Source organism: Aptenodytes forsteri, unplaced genomic scaffold (genome assembly GCF_000699145.1).
Source record: "Aptenodytes forsteri isolate BGI_AS27 unplaced genomic scaffold, ASM69914v1 Scaffold243, whole genome shotgun sequence".
Lineage (NCBI taxonomy): Eukaryota > Metazoa > Chordata > Aves > Sphenisciformes > Spheniscidae > Aptenodytes > Aptenodytes forsteri.
The window spans coordinates 358,545-382,590 of record NW_008795314.1 but is presented as its reverse complement, the minus strand read 5'-3'; the positions used below and the strand labels follow the sequence as shown (position 1 = coordinate 382,590).

The 24,046-nt window shown below is 42.8% G+C and overlaps 1 protein-coding gene across 1 annotated transcript in view; it reads left to right on the top strand.

Annotated features, from left to right (window-relative positions):
- The window catches only part of FASN (fatty acid synthase), a 39,349-nt gene extending 16,542 nt beyond the window's left edge, over window positions 1-22,807 (top strand). The window contains exons 19-42 of the mRNA XM_009279399.1: window positions 110-289; window positions 538-741; window positions 2,021-2,331; window positions 2,483-2,872; window positions 4,881-5,045; window positions 5,281-5,399; window positions 5,504-5,658; window positions 6,000-6,203; window positions 7,210-7,360; window positions 7,865-8,043; window positions 8,620-8,739; window positions 8,881-9,003; window positions 11,075-11,298; window positions 11,599-11,800; window positions 12,882-13,033; window positions 13,524-13,615; window positions 13,767-13,918; window positions 14,204-14,446; window positions 15,954-16,142; window positions 16,683-16,910; window positions 17,376-17,596; window positions 18,184-18,282; window positions 18,412-18,663; window positions 19,782-22,807. Of these exons, the coding sequence (XP_009277674.1) occupies window positions 110-289; window positions 538-741; window positions 2,021-2,331; window positions 2,483-2,872; window positions 4,881-5,045; window positions 5,281-5,399; window positions 5,504-5,658; window positions 6,000-6,203; window positions 7,210-7,360; window positions 7,865-8,043; window positions 8,620-8,739; window positions 8,881-9,003; window positions 11,075-11,298; window positions 11,599-11,800; window positions 12,882-13,033; window positions 13,524-13,615; window positions 13,767-13,918; window positions 14,204-14,446; window positions 15,954-16,142; window positions 16,683-16,910; window positions 17,376-17,596; window positions 18,184-18,282; window positions 18,412-18,663; window positions 19,782-19,919 (4,493 nt within the window). The 3' untranslated portion in view covers window positions 19,920-22,807. The remainder of the gene's footprint in view (window positions 1-109; window positions 290-537; window positions 742-2,020; window positions 2,332-2,482; window positions 2,873-4,880; window positions 5,046-5,280; window positions 5,400-5,503; window positions 5,659-5,999; window positions 6,204-7,209; window positions 7,361-7,864; window positions 8,044-8,619; window positions 8,740-8,880; window positions 9,004-11,074; window positions 11,299-11,598; window positions 11,801-12,881; window positions 13,034-13,523; window positions 13,616-13,766; window positions 13,919-14,203; window positions 14,447-15,953; window positions 16,143-16,682; window positions 16,911-17,375; window positions 17,597-18,183; window positions 18,283-18,411; window positions 18,664-19,781) is intronic.
- Window positions 22,808-24,046: the final 1,239 nt, after the last annotated feature.

Below are 24,046 nucleotides of genomic sequence, written 5' to 3'. Positions count from 1 at the left end.
GTTCACAGGGGAAGCTGGGTACATACAGCAGACTTTGCATTTGATAAGCAGTGACTTCTGGCATCTGCTGAATGACAAAATCACAGTGAGGCTTCCTCTTCTTCTGCAGCAAGCAGAGGGAAAGTTCTGTGGAATGGGAACTGGGTGACCTTCCTTGACACCCTGCTACACATGATAATCTTAACTGAGACTGGGCGCAGTCTACGCTTGCCCACCAGGATTCGCTCAGTGTGTATTGACCCAGTGCTGCATCAAGAGCAGGTGTGCCAATACCAGGACAACGTAGAAGGTAATGTCTCTCATGCTTGGGCTTTTGCTAGTTGCTTTGACTGCTCTGTGGATGAATGTATGACTTCCTAAGAAGTAGGATGGACTTTGGGGGCCCTCTTAGTCTCCAAGCTATTCTGCAGCTTCTGTAAAAGAAGCCGCTATTCTGCAGCTTCTGAAACAGTCTGACGTAGCACTGTTCATTTGATCACCCTGAATAAAATACTTGTAGCGTTTGATGCAAACTTACGTTTCTTTCCTGTCTTTCAGCTTTTGATGTTGTTGTGGACTGCTGTCTTGATAGCCTTAAAGCAGGAGGTGTTCAGATCAATGGTCTTCATGCTTCTGTGGCACCACGACGACAACAGGAACGGATCCCTCCCATCCTGGAAAAATTCTGCTTTGTGCCCTATACTGAGAGTAACTGTTTGTCTTCCAGTGTCCATCTTCATGCCTATCTGGAGCACTGCAAAGGTAGAGTGGGATTGGTTTCTTGTCACACTAGGGGAATCTTCCAGCCTGACGGAAATGTCTGAGAGAAGCTGTTCCTACTACTTCAGAACATCCAAGAAATAAAGTGTTGGTCTCTGTAGAAGACTTCAGCAGGAGTCCTATGTCTGTACGCTTGCTAGAAGCTAAAAGCTACTTCTGCCTGAGGTATTTCTAGAACGTGGGTAGGAGTAAAGCCATGGGGAGAGGCATCTACCCTTCTATACCAGTCAATGCGGTGTCAGATGGCACAACCCCCTCTGCAAGCAGAGAGGCACAAATCATCTTCGTTAAGGAGAAATCCAGCCTAGTTGCTTCAAACACTGACAGGAGATCCTAATTCCTCAAGTCTTTAGCTTTCTTGTTTTGTTTTTCCCTGTGAACTGCCAAGATGGGTAAGCTGACATGTCTGTTCCCATTTGGTTGTGGGCACAAGAGCATATCCAAGGAGGGAAAGTTGTTTAGTGAGGCGCGTCAGAAAAAAGTTTGTTTGCTGCAAGAATAGAACAGGAACAGCTTAGTCTATTGTGAAACTGGTGGCCTAGTACAGTGCTCTTTGGATGGGGGGACATCCACTCAGCTCATCACTCTTAAGTGCCTTTTCATCAGAGGGAAAAAAGTTACTATTTTTTAAGTTTTTATTCTAGTGATGAATTTTGCTATATCTTGAGACAGCAATTTTGTCATTCTATATTGGTAAAGTGTCTTCACACTCATCCTTTGATTTGGTAATAGATTTTAAAGATTTCTCTCTCTTTTTTTTTTTTTCCTCCCCCCCCCCCCCCTCACCGCAGTGTCCAAATACTGTCCCCAAAGTCTTTCACATATGCTGTAGTAGGATTTTTATTTTATTTTTCGTAATGCTGTTTCTGATCTCAGTCAGGATGAGCATTTTCCATCTGGTTATAAAGCAAAAAAGTGTTTTGGTATCTGCGGAAATTTACAATTTCCCTCCACAACTCCCTAAATCAGTCAGAGGTTTTCTGTTAGCTGCCCTCTTTCGGTCAGAGTCTTGCCACAGGTAATGTTGGTGGCTTAGACTGTCTTGCCACAAAGCCTACTTGTTTGGGGGCTGCAACTACTCCACAATGCATAATCATGTGAATGTACAGGAGCATGCACTGTATCTTTGTGGCTACGCTAATGATACAAGATGCTGTAATTTGTGGTGCTGATCAGCTGGTATAGCAAATGGGGGCAAAGAGGAAAAGAAAAATCTTTGGAAAATCTGACTCTTCCTTTCATTTCCCCTTCTATTCCGTAGATCTGATCCGGAACTTACAGGCTAAGGTGGCGGTGCATGGGGTCAAATTAGTCATTCCTGGACTAGACACTGCAGTGGCTGCTGCAGCATCCTCACCCATACAGAAGGGCCTTCAGCATATCCTTGCTGAAATTTGCCATCTGGAACTGAATGGAAACCTCCATTCTGAGCTGGAACAGATCGTGACTCGAGAGAAAATGCACTTCCAGGATGACCCTCTTCTCAATGGATTACTAGATTCTTCAGAGTTGAAGACTTGCCTGGATGTGGCATTGGAGAACATGATCAGTCACAGGATGAAGATAGTGGAGGTTAGCTGGAAGCCTGGGATGGGACCATAGCTAGTGTTTCCAGGCCTTTCAGTAACGATCGCATACTTCTATTGTTCCAGTTGTTATAATTCTGGATATCATTCATGTTTCAACTTGGTTTCCCCTTTTCCTTCCCCTTCTTTTCTCACAGGCTCTTGCAGGAAGTGGACGTCTGTTCTCTCATGTCAAAAGTATTCTGAACACTCAGCCCCTGTTGCAGGTGGACTACATTGCCACTGACCGCATTCTGGAAACTCTTTCAGCTAATGAAACAGAGCTACAAGATGCTGGAGTTTCCTTTAGCCAGTGGGATCCATCTAGCCTTCCCTCTGGAAATCTGACCAGTGCTGACCTGGTGGTATACAACTGTTCAACAAGTGTTCTAGGGAACACCTCTGGAATTCTCTCTAATTTGGCAGCTGCAGTGAAAGAAGGAGGGTTTGTTTTGCTACACACCCTTCTTAAAGGAGAAACTCTTGGAGAAATTGTCAGCTTCCTTACAAGTCCAGACCTACAGCAGAAACACAGCTTCCTGAGTGAGGTAAGCCTCCTGGAAAGACAAATACTTTCTGAGTGGATTGTCTGGAGTCTGCTGCTTGCAGACGCTCTTGTGATGAATGTTGAGTAGCCGTCACTTACTTCACTCTCCATTGAGGCCCTCTGCAGGAATATGTAATAAACACTTCTTCAGAAGAGTTGTGAATTTCCACGTACTAGGTTGGGAGAGTAAACTGTGAGTTCAGTCAGGAAAGCCTTAACGCATTGAAAATTATTCATTGTCATTTGTATATCTATATAATTTGTATGAAAACACTGGCCAGGACAATTCCTTTATAGCTAAAATAATGTGCTGCGTTGTTGGGTGGGGTACGGCTTTATCACTGTGGGATCCTAGAATGCTTCAGTATCAGAATATCTCTTCCTTTTGATATCACTGCTGGGAGGGGGACTTTACAAACTAAGTTCTTCTAACACTGAAGTTCTCCCAGAAAGGAAGGCTTTTCTGTTGCACTTTTTTTTTTGTTTTCCTTCCTCCCCACTTTATCTGATCCCATAATAAGATACAGCAAAATAAGCCCTTGGAAGTAGGGAGGCAGGGCAGGGTGTCTGCTTTATGTCTGCAAACCAGTATAACATGCAGATGAACTAATGCCAATGCTGGCAGAAGAGGAGGAAGGAGACTGAGTGGCTAGGGTACGGGTGGGAGCTGGGACATGACTTTCTCTTGGCAGCTGTTAGATTAAGCAGTAAGGGGAAACTGCCCCTCTACAGAACATATGCATTCTTCCTGATTTGAGTGGCTGTAGCCCCTCAGCTCTTGGTTTAGAATAAGAAGAGAGTAGCACTTCTAATAATTTTTTTGTTTATAATTCTGGAGTGTGGTAGTTGGATTTTTGAATTTTGCAATGACATGGATTCTAGCCCTTCACTTTCTGCAAAGATTTTTCAAGGAGATTTGAGAAGAAAGGGCGAGTTCTTCGGATTTGCGTCTTACCCAGGGAAGAGGGGAATAAAAAGAAGACTGAGGTGTTACTGAAGCTGATAACTTAAAACCTAGATCTGTCATAAGTGTCAGTAGCCTGGTATTAGCAAATCCGTTGGATAAAATACATGCGAGTTGAATGCACCTTCTCTAAAGAAAATGATACCACGCAGGCGAGAGTGGACAGGACTTAATATAATTCTTAGTTTTCTAGATAGGGACACTGTCCCTAGGCCTTGATATAAGGGATCATGCTGTAAAAGCCTTCTGTTGTTTTGTGCCTGACATATGAAAAGCAAATGGATGCTTTTCTAAGAGACTGCAGTCATCTTTATTTCATTCAGATGGTAAAGCTTCAGTGTTCCTGTATATGCCATACATGCATTTTCATTCTCTGTTTTTTCTGAAATGCTATTTCAATGTAACTTACGCGTATAGGTGCTTCTTCCCTGCTAGTGGTTAGTTGCTTCTCCCCACCCCCCTGCAGCTGAGGGATTTGGGTGACTTGGTTTTTCATGTTTCCTCTGCCCTGCTTTACTTTTTCTGTTGCAGATATTGCAGGGATTATGTGACATAAACTGGTAACACCTAAACTCAGTGTTTCCACTTCTGTTATTTTCTGTGTTGGAATCTGTACATTCTGTTTGTCTTACTTAAGGTGTGCCTTACTTACTGCTGGAATTAAATTCTAGACACGTTCAAATACCCTATGGGATTTGACAGCGTGGTCACTGCTCTGTTTTTTTGCACGCCTGGTAGTGTGGTAAGACTAGTTCCCTAACCAGGGCTTCAAGATACTTGTACTTCTGCTTTCTGAGGATCTTTTCGGGAAGAAGGAATAGTCTAGACATGGATAAAACAGTTATGTTAATCAAATACATATTTGTACTGAGGCAATACAGAACAGATGCCAAGATTTCAAGCAAAAGCAATAAAGAGGTGGACAGTGCCTGTTGTTCCTGGTGAAGCCATCTTTGAGGAGACTCAACATGAAGTATAGATATGACTTGTATTTTTAACTGACACTTGACTTTCCTGTTAACTGTTGTTTTACTTGATTTGACAGGCACAGTGGGAGGGCTTATTCAGCAAAGCCTCACTGACTCTGGTTGCCATGAAGAAATCATTCTTTGGGTCTGTTATTTTCCTGTGTCGCCGGCAAGCCCCTGCCAAAACACCCATTTTTCTGCCAGTAGATGAGACCAATTATAAGTGGGTTGAATCCTTAAAGGTGAGAATTCCTGTCTCCTAGATATCTGAATTTCCAAATCATTACACTTTCTAAATTAGATACTTAGCAGTGTTAAAAGAAGAGAGAGAGAGTGTGTGTGCACGTGCGCACACCTCTGTGTGTGTGTGTTCAGTTACTTTTCTTAAAATAGAAGTTATTCATCTCTGCCTTAAGGATACGAGGGCTGTTTCCTTTCTGTGGTTCCTAGTAAAACAGCTTGGGGTTTGTCCTGTAGGAGATCTTGGCTGACCCATTGGAGCAGCCTGTGTGGTTGACTGCCACCAGTTGTGGGAACTCAGGAATTTTGGGAATGGTGAACTGCCTCCGCCTTGAAGCAGAAGGCCACAGAATCAGGTACGTAAGCATGCCCTTGAGTCAGTTGGACATGAGATATTTTTGTGTTAGCTTCTTTTCAAGCCTATAGCAAACCAAACAAAATGACAACTCTTGGCTTCTAGGTGTGTGTTCGTTTCCAACTTGAACCCTTCATCAGCTGTCCCACCCACGAATCTTTCTTCCCTGGACATGCAGAAGATTGTTCAGAGGGACCTGGTGATGAATGTGTATCGTGATGGAAAGTGGGGCTCCTTCAGGCATCTCCCGTTGCAGCAAGGTAACTCCTCTGAGGTCTGAGGATCACTTGCAGGGCCTTGGGTCTGAGTGGACTTTGAATAGAAAATGTGTAGCTATTGTTCCTACAATTATTTTTATCCATTAAAAAGTAATAATAAATTTGGAATTCTTCTGCTCTAGCTCAGAGTGAACAGTAGCATGCTCTGGTGCCAGGAGAAGGGATGAGCTATTTGGGGTATGGGTAGAATTGCAGGGTAAGAAAGGGCTTTCTGGAGAGCAAAGGGAGGAGGAGGTAACAATTACACAAGGAATTTACTCGCTCTGGAAAGTGTGTGCCTGTGTTAATGTGTGTTAAAGTACTTACTGTTCCTTCTTCTGCAGCACAACCTCAGGAGTTGACGGAATATGCCTATGTAAATGTGTTGACTCGTGGAGACCTCTCGTCTCTTCGTTGGATTGTCTCCCCACTTCGACACTTCCACACAACTGATCCCAATGTTCAACTCTGCAAAGTCTATTATGCATCTCTCAACTTCCGGGACATTATGCTGGCCACAGGAAAGCTTTCCCCAGATGCTATCCCTGGTGAGTTAAAATTACACTAGAAGAAAATATATTTATGTATTACTGTTCTAGAATTTATTCACATAATCTCCTGAATGTTAGTTATGCACTGGCTAAAGTGTATATCAGTTTTTGTTTAGCAAGAAAGTAGGCTTTTGAAAAGGAAGTATAGTCCTGCTGCAGGGCTGTACACCAAAAACTTGTAAGTTCTACTTCCAGTTGCAGTCCATTTTTCATACGGCAGAATTAATAAACATTGCTGTGAGGAAACTTTACTAGCCCCATTGCATAGATATCAAGTGTGAGGTGAAACAACTTGATGGAGGTTCCAGAGATGGGCAAGGTACATACCAAGGCGAGAATGTTGAAGTTTCGTGCTGCCATGCTACTGGACATGCTTTGCTTTTAGGGGAGAAAAATGCAAGGTGAAGTAATCTCCTGTCTACAAAATGGAGGTGATAATATCTTGCCTCACAGGGAGTTAAGAATTAATGTAATGTCTATTGAATGGTTTTAAAACTCTATTGAAAGGAGGGGGGGCGGAACATGTAAAAAGTGCGTTTGGAGATTCTTACGGGCGACTTGACTAGGGCTGAGTTGCCCTTCATGACTGAGATTAGTCTCTGCCTAAAACGGGTGTTTGCAAAAATTTAGGTTTCACAGTAAAGCTATTTTTGCTGTGATGATCCTTTCTAGTTTATGTATCATTCTTTTTCAAAGAGGAACAAAATTGCCTCTGAAACAGGATGTTTCCATGAAATTTCTCAGATGAAAACTGGAAACTAAGGCAAGATCATCAAGGATGAAGAGTAAGATTTAATGAGACCAAGTCCTTTTCTGCTACTCTTGTTCTTAAAAGCAAGAAATTAACTATGGTGACTTATGAACTCTGTACATAGTAGACAAATCCCAGCACTTTTTCGGTCTCTGGGATTCCAACTTTCAGGGAGTACTGTTGTAGTAAATTCTTAACCAAGGGATTTTAGAAGAGAGATTTCCTTTGTAAAAGGTGCTTACGTTCTTTCAGGTAACTGGGCTTTGCAGCACTGCATGCTGGGCATGGAGTTCTCGGGACGGGACCTGGCTGGAAGAAGGGTGATGGGATTGCTGCCAGCAAAGGGGCTGGCTACAGTGGTAGACTGTGACAAGAAGTTTCTGTGGGAGGTGCCTAAAAACTGGTAGGTCAACTTCTGTTTTCTGGTTTGTGTATGTGGTTAAGATTTGCCTTCCTGCCTGAGGCTGATGACAGCCCTGATCAGACCAGAGGACTGCACAATGGGTAGATTCCCTTCTGGGAAATTATAACAGAGCTATAAATCTCCTGAGCAGCTGTAGGATTTGGCTTAGATTCACTGCAGGAGTTGAGCGCTGGTTTTTGTACAGTGGCTTGCACAAGGTTCTCATCTCTTTCTTGGGCTCTTAGCTCCATGCGTTTCAGTATACACTGGGATTTCGATGTTGGTTGTGTTACTGGTTAGTTACTAAAATATTTTTACAGAAGGATGAAACTCTTGGCTATGCTTGGCAGCTGTGGTAGTCTGCTGTATGACTGAGAACCATTTATGCTTTTTGGTCTATCTCTGCAGTTTAACCTTTCCATTACAGAAAAGCAAAATTCATCAGGAGAATCTAGTAGTCTTTTCCAAGGCTAAAGATCTCTTCTCTTTCACTTTGCTCCTTAGGACTCTGGAAGAAGCAGCTTCAGTGCCTGTGGTTTATGCCACTGCTTATTATGCTTTGGTGGTTCGAGGTGGTGTGAAGAAGGGTGAGAGTATCCTCATTCACTCTGGCTCAGGAGGTGTGGGCCAAGCAGCCATTGCCATTGCCCTGAGCATGGGCTGCCGTGTCTTTGCTACTGTAGGTGAGTACTGAGGGTCCAATGTTTTGAGGGGGAAAAAAACCCTATATAATATTTATATATATAATAGAGAGAGAGGAAATGCATGTGTGCGTGCATGTGTTTATATATAAAAATACATTTATGTATATACTTTTTTCCCCCAATACGATCACCTATAATGTTGATCTAGTTTCTAGACTGAGAACAGGATACGTGGTAAATACAGCTACTGACTATGTGCTTCGAACTTCCACAGCACAGGCAAATTTATCTACCTCTGTACACTATATATAATCAAAAGTACGGATGATGATCAAGGCTTCTTCATTTTAAATTCAGTAATGTGATCAAAGAATGTCTATCCGTTGTAAGGCTTGGCCTGTTTCTGGTCCTTGTTCTATCTCATAAATGAGCAGTAACAACTAGACAGCCTTTGTCCTAAGGTCTGACACCCTGAGAGCTTTGGAGCAAGTGCTTGGTGGCTGCTCAGACTTACAGTCCTTGAAAAGATGTGCAGATGAAAATGGGTGGTTTCATTAAAAAAAAAAAAATTAACGTAAGAGTACTGGCATCATTCAACTTGTCTTCTACTTTCAGGCTCCGCTGAGAAACGCGAGTATCTCCAAGCAAGATTCCCACAGCTGGATGCTAATAGCTTTGCCAGCTCCCGAAATACTACTTTTGAGCAACATATACTGCGAGTTACCAATGGAAAAGGTAAGTTCAAGGAATATTTTTCCTCCTTTTGTCAGTTATGGCACATCAAGCCATCTAAAGACAAAACGGGTCACTAGAAGGCAGGGTTAGGCTCTCAGCAGAGTTGAGTTTATTAAATGGTTGCTTCTCCTTTCATTGCAGGTGTCAACCTCGTGTTAAATTCCTTGGCAGAAGAGAAGCTCCAAGCCAGTTTGCGTTGTCTTGCTCGACATGGGCGCTTTTTGGAAATAGGCAAATTCGATCTGTCTAACAACAGTCAGCTTGGTAAGATGGGGCATCAGGAAATACACTCATTAGGTTTAAGCAAGCATGACAGCACAACCTATATACTATGTTAACACAGACTAATCTTCAAATTTAGAAAAGCTTTTAGCTGGAATACTTGTTTCACTTCTATCACTAACAATTTGTGTAGTCTTTTCAACAAATACCTTCTTGGAGAAGCATGGCACTCAGCATTTTTCTGGAAGCCTGCATAAAACATGCAGAATAATTAAGCTACCTTCCTCAAAGTCTTTCTTTAAAATCAGTATAGGACATGTTGCCCACAAAGTGTTTGGACAGGAAGGTAGTAAGAAGCAGCATTCATTTCACATGGCACTGTTTACCACTGTGTCTGTTAGCTTGTAGATTTCATAGATCTGTGGGACTTAACTTGTAAACTTTTTGGGATGTAACATACCCATTTGTAATAGACGAGTACACTGTGAAACGTAGCAAATGAAGTTCATAGCTATACAAGCTGCAGTTTTGTCCTCTGTTCTGGGTAAACTTGATCATCTGTAGAGTGAAAGTAATTGGAATTTTTCAGATAACTACAGAGAACCTGATCTTGAGAGAACCTTAATCTGTTGTTTCACTAAATATCTGTGCCGTTTTGAATAGAATATGATAGTTCTAGTTGGAAGGGACCTGCAGCGATCATCTGGTCCAACTGCCTGACCACTTCAGGGCTGACCAAAAATTAAAGCAGGTTATTTATGGGCATTTTCCAAATGCCTCTTAAACGTTGACAGGCGTGGTGCATCAGCCACCTCTCTAGGAAGTCTGTTTCAGTGTTTGATCACCCTTTCGGTAAAGAAATGTTTCCTAATATCTAGTCTGAACCTCCCCTGATGCAGCTTTGAGCCATTTCCACACGTCCTATCACTGGATACTAGGGAGAAAAGATCAGCACCTCCCTCTCCCCATCCCCTTCTCAGGAAGCTGCAGAGAGCAATGAGGTCGCTCCTCAGCCTCCTTCTCTCCAAACCAGACAAACCTAGAGTCCTCAGCCGCTCCTCATAGGACATGCCTTCCAGCTCTGTCACCAGTTTTGTTGCTCTCCTCTGGACGCATTTGAGTATCTTCACATCCTTTTTAAATTGAGGGGCCCAGAACCGCACACGGTATTCAAGGTGAGGCCGCACCAATGCTAAATGCAGCAGGATAATCGCCTCTCTTGACCGGCTGGTTATGCTGCGTTCGATGCACCCCAGGATGCGGTTTGCCCTCTTGGCTGCCAGGGCACACTGCTGGCTCCTATTGAGCCTGCTGCCAACCAGCACCCCCAGATCCTTTTCTACAGGGCTGCTTTCCAGCCACTCCTCTCCCAATTTATACTTGTATCCAGCATTACTCGGTCTCAGGTGCGGAATCTGGCATTTGTTCTTGCTAAATTTCATGTCATTGATGATTGCCCAATGTTCCGGTCTATCCAGACCCCTCTGCGAGGCCTCTCGTCCCTCGAGAGAGTCAACAGCACCTCCCAGTTTTTGATGGCACAGGGACAAGATTAATCTGATTTCTCTTGGATGGGAAAACAAATTCAAATGTTATAATCTGATATGTTAGTGAAAAATGACAAGAAAGTTCTCCTGTTGTAGAATGATTGCATATAGCAAGTGTTGACAGTCTCCTTTCTTATTCTAATTAAATTTCGAAAGATCCTAGCATCATGGAAAACTTCCTATGAGGAAGAGTTTCCTGTGGAGATGGACAGGATGTACATGGGATTCTAGCTCCTCTGTGACTCTAACTCAAGCTGTCACTAGGCACAAAATGTCCTTTTTAGTATCAGACTGACCATGTTATAGCTTGTCCTCTTGACACGCAATTTTTTGTGAGTGGAGTTTCTGTTAAACTGGTCTGCTTGTAAGAGAACAACCTAATTAATATAGCATTTAGAGAGCATACGCAAGAATGAGTTTGAAAAATGTAGAATTCTAGCAACTAATGACTGCTTTACTTCTCAGTCTTGCACTACTGACCTACACAGAAATGTTTCTGAAGCAGAAGATAGACTCTGTTTTGAAATGTCAGCAGCATCAGGTGATAACCAAGTTGCTTTTTCTAGGAATGGCTCTCTTCCTCAAGAATGTGGCATTTCATGGGATCCTACTAGATGCAATCTTTGAGGAGGGAAACCAAGAGTGGGAAGTAGTATCAGAGTTGTTGAAGAAAGGCATAAAAGATGGTGTGGTAAAGCCCCTGAGGAGTACAGTCTTCAACAAAGAAGAGGTAGAAGCTGCCTTCAGGTTCATGGCACAAGGAAAACATATTGGCAAAGTTATGATCAAGGTAATGAGATAACGACTTTGATTCTCCAATGCATCTGTCATCTTCTGTAGGTGACTATTTTGGATATTTTGATCCAGTTCAAGTTGAAGTTGTATAACTAGGACAGCACAGGGTTACTGTTTTTACTGCTGTCATTGTAACATCTGTAACTGTCAAGTCTGTCACTGTGATTCTACAAGGTTCATTCCCATTGACTGGAGGAGCATAGCATGGAAAGATAAGAAAGGCATTGTGTATCCGATCTTAACTACTCTTTCTCCTTTCTTTTTTTTTTTTTTTTTTTTTTTTGCCGGGGGAAAGGTCCAAGAAGAAGAAAAAGAATATCCTTTAAGAAGGTCTGAACCAGTTAAAATCTCTGCCATCTCCCGAACCTGCTGTCCACCTACCAAGTCTTACATCATCACAGGGGGCCTAGGAGGATTTGGGCTTGAGTTGGTACAGTGGCTAGTTGAGAGAGGAGCACAGAAGCTTATACTGACATCTCGTTCTGGCATACGAACTGGTAAGCAAAAACCATAAAGGAACAGGGAACATGACTGCCTTTCAACAGACCTCAATTTGTAGTTTCTCTCCATTTTTAAGTGTCCTATCAGCAAATAATAATGTCTTGATCTCTTTTCTTTCCTCTCATGTATGTATTCTCTCACTTCAAACAAGCTGTTGTCCCCTTTATTCTAAAGGAGGAAGTATCTTTTAACTTGATCTCTCTTCCAGCTATGTCCTTCCTATTTTTTATGCTTCCTAATTCTATCAACCCATTTTCTGCCTTACCCAGGATTTTGTCTGCAGCCTTACTTTTACCTTTACAGTCTGTATCCAGCTACCTCACTGACTTGACCAATGGCTGTAGCATGGTGGATCACATGCCACAAGGAAAGGCCTATAAATTCCTTGCTAAAGATACTTTGTCCCTCCAGTTATAAGTGTGGATGCTTGCTCTTGTTCCTTCAGATAGCTCATCTGTAAAGATGTGCCCTACTATCTCATAACATCAGTAAGCATTTTTACTCAGTTTTAAGCCTTTAGTTTGATTACAATTGCGGCACTGAGATTTCTTATCAGTGGTAGTCTTCAGTGTTTCCTCATACAAATTCAGCCGTAACAAAACTTCTCTCTGTCTCTACAGATTTCTTCTTTCTATTGGCAAGTTCACAATTGCACCACTTGTGCAAACACATAGATCAAATACTTCTACTTCTCAAGTTCTGGTTGTGCTACTATAATCTGTTGCCTTGCTCTAATCTGGCCATTCTTTCCTATCTCAGTACCCAAATTCTTGTTAAGTTAATTTCCTTTAACTGTTGTACTTTTTCTTCTTCCCCCCCTTCCCCTCCAGCCCTTATGTTCTTCCGACTCTGTTCTCCACTTTGATCTATTTAGAATATTTCTGAAACCCAAGTGATTTCTACCTACTATTCAAGTTTTGTCCAATTATCCGCTTGTAGCTGAATCAGGAATTATTTAGCTATTCAGTCCCTATCTAGTCAGAAAAGCTAAGGAGCAGGTTAACCAAAGGCTTATAGTTTGAATGCTTCATCCCAGGCACTATTCACCTTTTTTTTGTTTGTTTGTTTTTTTTGTAGGCTACCAGGCTCAACGTGTTAGAGAGTGGAAGGCACTGGGAATCCAAGTGTTGGTATCTACCAGTGATATTGGAACACTAGAAGGAACACAGCTATTGATAGAAGAAGCTTTGCAGCTTGGCCCAGTTGGAGGCATCTTTAATTTGGCTGTGGTAAGTGACAAAAATGCTTAGGACTTGTAAGAGACAGCAGCCATTCAAGTGACTTTTTTGCCTGAGCAGTCAGGCTTCATACAGTTTTTAGATTGCCTCTCTGTGTTTCAAAGGACGCTTAGCTTTGGCCTTACCTGGTGACTAAAGGCTTGTGGGTCTGTCCCCTTGACCTGGGAAGCAACAGTATTTGGCCAGCGAGCTCAGTTCTGGGATAAGATGAATGATGCCCAAGGCCCCTGGGAACAAGAAATATCCCACACAGAGCTTGCCAGTTGAAGGCTGCAGTGGCAGTACTGAAAAAAGCAAACCTACCGAAAGCCATGTGGTCCTTGTCATATTTCAGGACATTCAGGATATGTCTGTACTGTAAAGTTATAAAAATGCATTGTGTAGTGATATCCTCTCATATCTCAAACCACATGGCAAATTTAAACAGAGAAACTGGAGATACTGAAACTGCACCTTTTCTTTTTCCTCCCCACCCCGCTAGGTCCTTAGAGATGGCATGATTGAAAATCAGACCCCAGAATTATTCTGGGAGGTCAACAAGCCCAAGTATTCAGGCACCCTTCATTTGGATTGGTAAGTGTCTGTAGAAGAGACAAATATGAACTGCTTTTATGGTCACAGAGCTGATCAAACTTAGTCGTTCTAGTCTTGCGCTAGCCTTCCACGGTAACACACAGTTAGCAGGATTTTCTGATGGGGTTTCTCTCTCCTGCTCTGCTCCAAGGGTGACTCGTAAGAAGTGTCCAGACCTGGACTATTTTGTTGTGTTTTCCTCTGTAAGCTGTGGAAGAGGAAATGCTGGGCAAAGTAATTATGGCTTTGCCAATTCTACCATGGAGCGTATCTGTGAGCAGCGACATCATGATGGACTCCCAGGTAAGCTGACTTTACTCATTGCACAGAATAATCTATCCCACCAAACATCCAGAGGAGAACCAGCTCACCAGAAACTTGTGCGCTTGTCTGGAACGATAATCAATGCTGAAGGCTGTTTCCTCTCCTAGCTGTTACCCTGAGTCATTCATGTGTGAATGAACACTGACCATTTAACAGCACAAAGGAAATGCAGGCCTTCGCTTAGCTGTTTTTAACTCCCTTTTGTTGCTGCCATGTGCTTTAGTTAGTTGCCTAGTGTGTTCGTTCTTCTGATTTCTCCTCCAGGCCTGGCAATCCAATGGGGAGCCATTGGTGATGTGGGTATCCTTCTGAAGACAATGGGAAACAGAGACATTGTGGTTGGGGGAACCATTCCCCAGCAAATCAGCTCATGCCTGGAGGTGCTCGATATCTTCCTGAATCAACCTCATCCTGTCACGTCCAGTTTTGTCCTAGCAGAGAAGGTCTCTGTGAAAACTGAAGGAGGCAGTCAACGGGATCTTGTAGATGCTGTTGCTCACATCCTGGGTAAGTGCTCTCAGACAAGCACCGCTGGGCAGTGTCTGCCATCTCAATGCTTTTGGAAAGCAGTGGTGCTGCTGTAGGTGCTCCTCCTAATTCCTGTGGTGTGGGTGTGGTGGTGGTGGTGTGGGACTTCTTGTTTGTTTACTTTTTCCTTTACACTGCTCCTTCTCTCCAATAATCAATTTATTTCTGCAGTGTGGGCTTTTCTCCCCTGTTTACATACATGTGCACACATACTTCAGTGTCTTGGGGTTTTGTTTAGAGTGGACTGATGCCTTTCTCCAAATGGAGAATCAATAGGAACAGCCCCCAAGAGCAAAATTCTGAGACAGCACATAGTAGGGCAAATACATGACTTAACTTTCTGAGTACTATTCCAGCTTTCAAACATTCACCTCGGGGTGTCCCCATGCCACAAAAAGTAGCTTCTATGTACTTAGCGACTAACTGGTAGTGCATTCTCTTAGGAGCTCTGTCTGTCATCCCATGTGAACATCTAGTAACCATAGCTTCACTATGCGTTACAAGAAGTGCCATGTCCTCCAGTCTGTTTTGAACCTGCTTCCTTTTACCATTGTGTCATCTGTTCTTGTGTTGAAAGTGAATAATTTGTCAACTCTACTATGTCCCACTTCAGTTGTCTCTTGTGCAGACGGAAGTGTATACTGATCCTTTGTTTTCTACCAAAAGAGGTACTGATAAACTTAAGACAGTCTCCTGAGTATTAAGGAGGAATTATGTGCAGTAACTGACAGCAAAGCTGACCTCAGAGAATAGACATGGCTTTCAGAAGTCACAGGAAAGCGTCTGGGAAATTGTACCAGCTGTAGGGTTAGTTTAGAAGGAGAGAGAGTGAAGACAGCAAAGGGAGAAGCTAGTAAGAAGCCTAATGGTGGGAAGAGTTGGCAACATGGGGCAGCACAAGGTGGAGGAGGGGAGGAAGAGCTGTAGATGCAAGTATTATTATGAGAAGGTAAGGAAAGGGTGAGAGACTTGAACAGTGTGAAAATTGAAGGGGACGAGGTGATGAAGACTAGAGGGATCACCTCCTCCTCCAGTGTGATAGACATCAAGTGTTGCAATCAACCATCATTGATGCTGATAACTGTTTAATCTCATGTTGTAGCTGAGGATTAGTTGCGTTATGTCTAGGACTGCAGTTTCAGTTAGAGCCGCCAGTATGTGAAATTCCTCTAGCTGACTGTTCTGAACTTGGTCTACAGCTGAAGTGGCAATGTTCACAGCTATTTAGCTGGGACTGATGTATCCCCCTGTCATAAAGCTGTGCACATTTAACATGTACTCTAAAGACTAGACTCCATATGACCAGATGTGGGTTGTAGAAGAGGTGACTTGTGAAAGCATTAGATGATCCTGAAAGGTAATTCTCTGCAGCTGCAGTTTATTCAGGTTTTAGGAGGAAGAAGGAAGATGAGAAGGCTGCTAGACAGGCCTAGAGCTGAAAAGAAATCGGCCTTTTGTTAGTGTGCTGTTTTTTTTTTTTCCTCAGGTGTCCGTGACGTGAGTAGTCTGAATGCTGACAGTTCCTTGGCAGACTTGGGCTTGGATTCCTTGATGGGTGTGGAGGTGCGCCAGACACTGGAGAGAGACTATGACATCATTATGACCATGAGAGAAATTCGACTCCTTACAATCAACAAACTGCGTGAACTTTCTTCCAAGTCCGGGACAGCAGAGGGTATAGTGTCTGGATCGGGGTTGCTACCAGTCACCTGAGTCTAAACAATTAAGCTCCCAATCCACTCCTTTCATCTCTAGTGACATAAGCCTCTATAAAATCATGAAATAAATCATGAAATAAGGTTATAGCTGAAAGGCTTTTAAGTGACACACATGTCGCTGAAGTGCACTGGCCATTGGGTCAGGCCCATCAGTTCTGGGGACAGGGTATAACAGCGAGCGTGAAAGCTGCCTTCTTGCCTGGCTAGTATCTGCCTGCATGAGCACTCTTATGCAGCTGTGTGCAGGATATAATTTGAGACCTTTTACCTGTCTGAGAAATACACAATGTAATGTTATGCTTATTGTAAGCTAAAAGCACACGCAGTTGCTGCAGAGCAACTGACAATAGGACGATCCCTATGTCTGTGTCCTGATGATTTAGTGAGCCAATGGGTTAATCCAGAGCAGCCCTGAGATTCTGCTTTAGGACTATGACTACGTGACCAAGACTGATCTTGAATCTAATTGTGTTTGTCTGGTGTGCTTCCCTTCAAAGAGCTGAAGCCACCCCAGCTGATGAAGACCGGCCCGGGCGAACCTCCAAAACTAGATTTGAACAACTTGTTGGTGAACCCAGAAGGGCCAACGATCACCCGTCTCAATGATGTTCAGAGCACAGAGCGCCCTCTTTTCCTTATTCACCCCATTGAAGGATCCATTGCAGTTTTCTACACTCTCGCCTCCAGACTCCATATGCCCTGCTATGGGCTCCAGTGCACAAAAGGTATCTCAGTTCTTCAGCATCTTGAATTTGTAAATGTAACATTCTGAATTTTAGTTGCTTTATAGAGAGAGCTTTGTTTCTAGACTCTTAAACTTGGAGAATCAAGCATCAGTACCTATAGTCTGCATGGGGTCGTGTCAAACATCCCCAGGTAACAAGAGAAGTGCTAGGTTAGATTAAAGAGCTTATGTATGGGGAAATAGAACAATTGGATGTTGTATTGAGTCCCTGCCAGCAGATAAGCATGCAGGAGAAAAACAAGGCATGCTGTTCTACCTGTCTTTGGAAAGCAGGAACACTACTATTCCTTGTCCAAAATGTAAGTTGCTAACCATAATTTAGAAACTTACCTTCAAAATAACCTGGATGTTTCCAACAGGGTTGTTTCTGAGCTCATGAAAACATAATTGTCTCTGCCAGTGTCTTTTCACCAGAGTCTGTTTCTAACTCGTTTCCATGTTCTAGCTGCTCCCTTGGACAGCATACAGAGCCTGGCATCCTATTACATCGACTGTATGAAGCAGATACAGCCTGAAGGACCTTACCGTGTTGCTGGATATTCTTTCGGTGCCTGTGTAGCCTTTGAAATGTGCTCCCAACTGCAAGCACAACAAAATGCTTCCCATGCACTCAACAGTCTATTCCTCTTTGATGGGTCTCATTCCTTTGTCGCAGCATACACTCAGGTAAGAGATACAAAGGAATTTTTCTGTCTGGGGACCATCCTGTGTCATCAGGGCTCATGTTCTTGGAGCTTACTACTCTAGATATGAGCCATCTGATGAAAAGCTGACAGACTTCTTGACAGGGGAGTTGGGAGACAGCTGGAGACGGTGGATGCTTAGGGATGGCTGAAGGGTGGAAGCATATGGGGGCTGGTCTTCATTAACCGGCAAGGCCTGGGACAGAAATGTTGCTCTTGCTGTGGTAAATTATGATATTAGTATGTCTTCTGGAAGCTCCTGGAGCCTGCAAGACAAGATCCTCGTGTAGGGGTGCTAGGAAACCTTGCTTAAGCCTTCCTTTCCATTTTCATTAGGCTTTCTAGAGGATACTAGGCTCTTGGCAATTGCCACCTGTGGATTTGCTTTCTAATCTGTCCTCAAGGCATCTTCCCCACCCCACCCCATGCTTCAGTCTATCTTTTTTTCTTTCTTTTTTCGTCCCTCCCTTTTTCCCAGTTCAAAACCCTTTGTTCTGTAATTGTTTTTATCTAACATTCAAGATCAGGCATATTCCTCTCATGTTTGCATTTTATTCTTCTCTTTTCCAGAGCTACAGAGCCAAGCTGACCCAAGGAAATGAGGCTGCATTGGAGACTGAAGCATTGTGTGCCTTTGTTCAGCAATTTACAGGCATTGAATACAATAAGGTAATGTGGGTTTTTTGGTTTTTTTAAAATATCTCTTTATGTTGCACAGAGGGTTGTGGTTTTATTGTTTAACCGAGGCGGATTCTCAGATATTGAGACTAATGGGGAAAAAAATGTTAATATTTCCAGCTGCTGGAGATTCTTCTGCCCCTGAAAGATCTGGAGGCTCGTGTGAATGCTGCTGCAGACCTGATAACTCAGATTCATAAAAACATCAATCGTGAAGCACTCCGCTTTGCTGCTGCTTCCTTTTACCATAAACTGAAGGCTGCTGACAAGTATATACCAGAGTCCAAGTATCATGGGAATGTGACACTGATGCGGGCAAAGTCTCACAATGAATATGAAGAAGGTCTGGGTGGAGACTACAGACTCTCAGAGGTCAGTCTGAGGCCCACTGGTGACTATTGAGGTTCTCCTGATATTTGGGGGAGCAAAAGAAAAGCATGGAAAATCATCCTTACTGAGGGAGAAGGGAGGAAACCAGCTTGAAAGAAATCACCATTCTGCAGCTATCATGCTCTAACAAGAATTAAAAGTCCCCAAAAGCAAATGAGTTGATTGGTTCCAGGCATTTTCTGAGGGTAGCGAGGGCCAGGAGAAGGTCTAGCCTCTATATTGGATAAGTGTTTTCTATAGCTGATTCTTGCAGCTCTAGATAGACTTTAAAGATATTAACAGAGAGTAACTTGGCAGAAGTAACTTTTAGTCGTCGTCTTTCATTTGTAGACCTCTAAAGTTTGTCCACTGCATGAGGGCAGACTTTCGAAGAGCAAGTGTCAGCCTGCTGACAATAGAGGTGGCTTTTCCTTAGTCACCTTTTGTGGACCACTTAGAAGTTAGTATGTGGGCTTCTCGTGGGCCTAAAAAACTTGGGGTTTTGGCCTGTAGTCCAGATAAGGTCACTGTTCTTTAGCCCCTGTTCACATAAATGGATTCAGTGTCTTACATCATGGTACAGATACCAGGGAAAAGAAAGCAATTGTCAGAATTACCTTCCTGCTTCTGGCATCTCCTATCCCTTCAGACTTCTAACTTGCATTCATTATTGATTCCAAGCTAACCTGTATGTTATTAAAGTTACATAATGACCTTAAAGGAAGATTCGTGGTGGTGGGAGAAAGATTAAGGGGGGGGGAGGGTTATGTGGTTTTCTTAAGCGCTTGGAAGTAGCTACTTTATCATTCATTCTTTGATGTTGTAGGTAAATTATTCTGTTAGTATCAGGTTGGTTGGCTTCCTCCCTAGCTTATATTTGAGTGGATCACCTGCCAGGCTGTCAAACTATTGTGCTTTAAAACACTGGTTCCAAACAATGTCCTGCAGCTGATCTATGAAAATGTGTCAGAGTAAAACTGGTGCTGTTTTCAACTGAGTTTGATAGAGACAGTGGTGTAAACTATGAGTAACTTAGAAGACTGACAAACCCAAAACAGCTAGATGACCAGCTGGTTGTAAATTGTGAATGTAAAGTTTTGGTTCTTTTCGTATCTGTGCAGGTATGCGATGGGAAAGTATCTGTCCATATTATTGAAGGGGATCACCGCACCTTACTGGAAGGAGATGGCGTTGAATCAATTATTGGGATCATCCACAGCTCACTGGCAGAGCCACGTGTCAGTGTCAGAGAGGGTTAACTTCTGCTTACTCACTGTCAATGGTGAAGAAAATGCCAACAACATTCCTTGTTATGACAGACCCCAAGGAACTCTTCCTGTTGTTCAACATCTCATCTGCTCTGCTGCCAGAACTGGGAAGTCCAGCTGAACTTGATTGGTCTCTTTCTCTCTCTTTCTTGCTCATCTTTTCCTTTCCCAACTTTTATGGGTTCTCTCTCCTCCTTCCCTTCCTCTGCCTTGTTTTCCCCTAGTATCCCTGTCCGTGTTACTCTAGTGCTGTGACTCTGTCACTGTGCACTGCTATGAGGGTTCCCCACCGATGGTTGCTTCCTACACCCTTGGCAGTATGAAAAACAAATTTAGGAGTAGATTTCTTGTGCTCTATATTGTTTTGTCTTAACAGTATTCCAAAGGGTATGTGATAGCACTTGTTGACCAAGCCCAGTGAGCAGGGAGGGGAGCTGCAGCTGATTTCGGAGATACCTTTGTCTGTGAAGAATCTGTCTGTAGTTAGGTCAGAAAGAGGATTCCATTGAGGCTTTTGTAACTATATTTTTTTAATTTGATATATTCTAAGTATTTATTGTGTCAAACCAGAGACTTCTTACTTGGTTTTAATTTATCGTGGGTTATAGGAGAAAAGAAACATCTCTTTTTGGAGGGGAGGGTTTATTCTACAAGGGGAAGTTGCCCATTGTTAAACCAAAGTGCATCTTTGGAACAGTCTGGTTTCTTTTGTTTGGTTTTTTTTCTTTTTCTCTTTCTCCTACTGCCCTGCCCTGTTCAGAAAGGAAAAGGTAGAAGGGAGGATTCTTTTGCCATCATCCACTCTTTTGAGGAGAGGGAGGTGGGAGGGAAGGGTGGTTGGTTTGACAGATGCCACTGTGTATTGAACAGCCTTAACTTGGGCATGATAAAAACAGGTAAAGCTGTTCCTAGGCAGGTACTTTGTTTATATTTGTGCAAGGTTCTGTGCTCTGCTGTATCAGAACCTTAGTGAAGCGTTAAGACTATTGCTCTACCTTATTCCCTCCCACCTCCAGTCTCACCACCCAACCAGACATTTGGAACGGGGCCAGGGGGGAATAGAATTCTTCAACAATAACTGAACAAATCCTCCTACCCCTGCTCTCCCATAACCAAAGCTCAGGCAAACATACAAGCATCTACCCAAAGCCCCTGTATATTTTATTTAGCACAGGGCTTGCTTAAGCCTTGTGTATTCATTTTCCTCTCAGTAATGAGACTGGAGATCCCACATAAGTTAGCTAAGTAATCAGTTTGATGGTATGATTTTAAGAAATAGTACCTTTTTAAAGGAAACTTGCATAAAACTCAATTAAGAAAATCTCTTGCCTTTGCTATGCTGGATCTGTCCTTTCTGAAATCAGTAAATCCTTGCTACACTTATGATACAGAGGAGACCTGGGTAGCAGCAAAGCACCAACTAGGAGGAGCTATTGTGCCTCTCGGAACTGCTGTAAAACCCCAATTCTCTCCATCTTCAGCCCCCAGTGAAGTATCCTGTTAGTACAGGAGCATTCCAGTGACAGGAATGGGTGGCTCTTCGCTGCAGGTTCTGACCTAGTGTCTTTTGCTTATACCACCCTCTGTTGATAGTGGCTGGGTTAACTGGTTTTAGTTTTATAACGTATTTCTTTTGTGAAATCTGAAATAAAACCAACATAATGTCAGCTTAAAGCATTTCCAAAATAAGTCTTGTTCTTTTTTTTTCTTTCTTTTTCTTTCTTTTTTTTTTTTTAATACTTTTTGGTCTGAAGAATGTCTTTTTCTCTTTGGCTTTCCTAGTATTAAACAGAATTGATCACTGGTTGGCTTTTTGTCTTATTCTCTACCACCATTTCTTAATCCTGTGTTTCATCTGGAATCTCTCATTTCTTGGTATAAAGCAAAAACTGCTGCTGGCATATCTGATTTGGAGTCTGTTGAAATAATAATAATAATAAAGAACGCTTACTATTCTGGAGCATGGCTTCTTGTTGCCATGATTTTGGTACCTTAGATACAACCAAACCACACACCCACAAGACTGAAGTGGAAACTCTCTAATTCTGGCTCCATTGTTACGGTTTTGGACAACCCATTAATGCTACCGCCTCAGTTTCCCCATCTGTAGAATGGGACTAATACCATCTACCTCAAGGTCATTGAGAGTGTTAAATAGGCAATGGGTATAAATGCTGTTAAGTTGTTAGGTATGATGACTAGGTGTTAGGTGGTAACGGAAGAAGGGAAGCGGGGTGAGGTGCCTTACAGCTGCAAAGACTCTAATACTGAAGAGGGGCTATGTGAACTGGGCGTATGTGCATGCTGTGGGACTTCACTGTATCTACTGCATACTATCCATGCACATCCTAGCATAGGATACTACACAAAACAAAACAAACGTGGACTGGTTGGTTGGTTGGTTTGTTGTGAGCCTGAAAAAAAAGAGTTGAAAGAATCCTACTTGCCTTGGTTGTATTGAAAACCTAGAAAGAGGAAGAAAGGAGTGATTAAACTTTAAGCAAACAGGTACAATAGTTCTGTGCTAAAGTGTTTAACAAGTCTGAGTGGGCTGTGTGGAGGGAGCAAGGACTAACGCTGTTCTAGCTGTCGAAGCAGGAGTTGGACAAGTTCTCTGTAAACATAAATGTGCATGGTCTCATCTAAGCTAAGCTTGAAGATACTGGTTTAGTAATAGAAGTTCCTCAAGAATTACTTATAGCCTATATGCTCTCAATGTTCTTGTGGTTGTTATTTGAAAAGCAGAAAGTTGTTTTGTTTTCGGGGGGGGTGGGGGGTGTTTCCCCATAATTGTCTAATTATGAGCTGCTGCCCTGTAACCCATTATGTAACTGGCTGCTGGATACAGTGTGCCAAAAATAAAAACCTTATTAGTGCTGGTACTGCTTGTTCTTTCTCAGTAGTCCATCAGATAGACATAGGTAGAACAGTAATATCATAATGCAAAATCGAATACTGCAGTTGCTTGTTCTGAGAAGACAAGGGCAGAAGCGAAGTCCTTCACATCTACCCTTCCATGTGAAATTGAAGTGGGAGTCTCTTGTCAGCTGATACTCACTTTCCCTCCTCCTTTTCAGCTAGCTTCTCACAGGCTTCTCTACACCATAGAATCATTAAGGTTGGAAAAGACCTCTAAGATCATTGAGTCTAACCATCAACCCAACACCCCCATGCCCACTAAACCATGTCCCTAAGTGCCTCATCTACATGTCTTTTAAATACCTCCAGAGATGGTGACTCAACCACTTCCCTGGGCAGCCTGTTCCAATGTTTAACCACTCTTTCAGTAAAGAAATTTTTCATGTCCAACCATGAGGACCATGCGGGTCTTAATCTTGAGACAGAAAAACAGTCCCCTGTTGGCCCTATAAACTTATTTAGGCTCACAAAGTCACATTACTATTCTGAAATGGCGGGTGGTATACCTTAAATTCACAATATAGCCTTAATAGTAAGAATAAGAACATACGGCACGCGGTACGTGTAGTCATCAGCATGCAAGGTATTATTTTCCTTTTCTATTCTACCGCCTTCCTCTTGCCAAAGACGATAGCTTAAGAAAATGCAAGAAGGGTCACGGTTTAACAGAACTGGTGACTTTAAACAGCACTACCGGACAGCAGAAGTAGAGTGGCTTTCTGGTGCTGAGCCGGAGATCGAGTAAAACCCAAAAGATTTAAGGTAGAACAGTGATAAAGGAAGCAGGTGTTTGTTTCCCCTGCAATTAGTTAAGCTACCATAACTGAAGATCAGATGCCTTGCCAGCAAATCAGGGTCAAAAGAAAGGAAAAAATAACCCGGGAGCAGCTGCGTACGAGGAAATGGGACTGTTGAAGGAGGGTTGGAGGGGCTGGATATTTAAAATAGCAGAACTGGTTGTTTAGGCCTCTGGAAGGCAGTGGAAGGTGGTAGAAAAGAATCTGAAGCACTTGAAGCTTAGTTGTGGCTTAACCTCAGCCAGCAACTGAGCACCACGCAGCTGCTTACTCTCCCCTCCCTGGTGAGAGAATTGGAAGAGTAAAAGTGAGAAAACTCGTGGGTTGAGATAAGAACAGTTTAATAATTGAAATAAAATAAAATAGTAACCATAATAATAAAAGAATATACAAAGCAAGCGA